The 820-nt window shown below is 42.9% G+C and overlaps 1 protein-coding gene across 1 annotated transcript; it reads left to right on the top strand.

Annotated features, from left to right (window-relative positions):
* Positions 1-444: 444 nt before the first annotated feature.
* LOC131513486 (apolipoprotein C-I-like) lies at positions 445-820 on the top strand. Its single transcript, XM_058732617.1, is given in 2 exon segments — positions 445-603; positions 605-820. Coding segments are annotated over 2 exon segments (267 nt in total). The 3' UTR covers positions 713-820.

The raw sequence follows: 820 nt of genomic DNA, 5'->3' as shown, positions 1-820 counted from the left end.
ATTTCCAGTTATAAAATCAGTCGCAGGGATGAAAAGTATGGCATAGGGAATATAGTCAATAATATTGTAATAAAGTTGTATGGTGACAGATGGTAACTGTACTTATCAGTGGCAAGCATTGGGTAATGTGTAGAATTATCAGATCACTATGTTGTGCACCTGAAACTAATATAACATTGTCTGTCAACTAAACTTCAGTTAAAAAGGTATGTCTAAGACAATTCAGAAAATTTGAACATTGGATATTTGACAGTATCAATGTATTTTTGCAAATATTTTATATATAATAATAGTAGTGTAATTATTCTTTGGAGCCCTTATCTTTTAAAGATACATGAGAAATGTTTACAGATAAAATGCTAGAATGTCTGAATGTACATTAAAGTAGTCCAGTGTGACCCCATGCTGTCCTGTGGCTGATCCAGGGGCCCCTCCAGCCCAGCCATGAGTCTCATCCTGTCACTCCCGGTTTTGGTGGTGGTTCTCTCTTTGGTTTTGGAAGGCCCAGCCCTGGCCCAGGCAGCCCCACAAACCTCCAGCACTTTGGAGCTCATCCTGGATAAGCTGAAGGAGTTTGGTAAAGCTCTGAAGGACAAGGCCCTGGGCAGCCATTGAGAGCATCAAGCAGAGTGACATTCCTGCAAAGACCCAGAACTGGTTTTCCAAGACTTTCAACAAAGGGAAGGAGAGGCTCAAAATTACTTTCTCCTGAATACGATGAGAGCCGCCTGCCCCTCTCCTCTGTGGCTGTGCCCTAGGAGGGTGCTTCAAAATTTCCCACACCCCTGCTCCTGTGCCCAGGACTTGATGATACCCATGT

The sequence above is a fragment of the Neofelis nebulosa genome, chromosome 6, assembly GCF_028018385.1.
Source record: "Neofelis nebulosa isolate mNeoNeb1 chromosome 6, mNeoNeb1.pri, whole genome shotgun sequence".
NCBI classification, from domain to species: Eukaryota; Metazoa; Chordata; class Mammalia; order Carnivora; family Felidae; genus Neofelis; species Neofelis nebulosa.
This window is presented reverse-complemented; position numbering and strand designations above follow the sequence as displayed.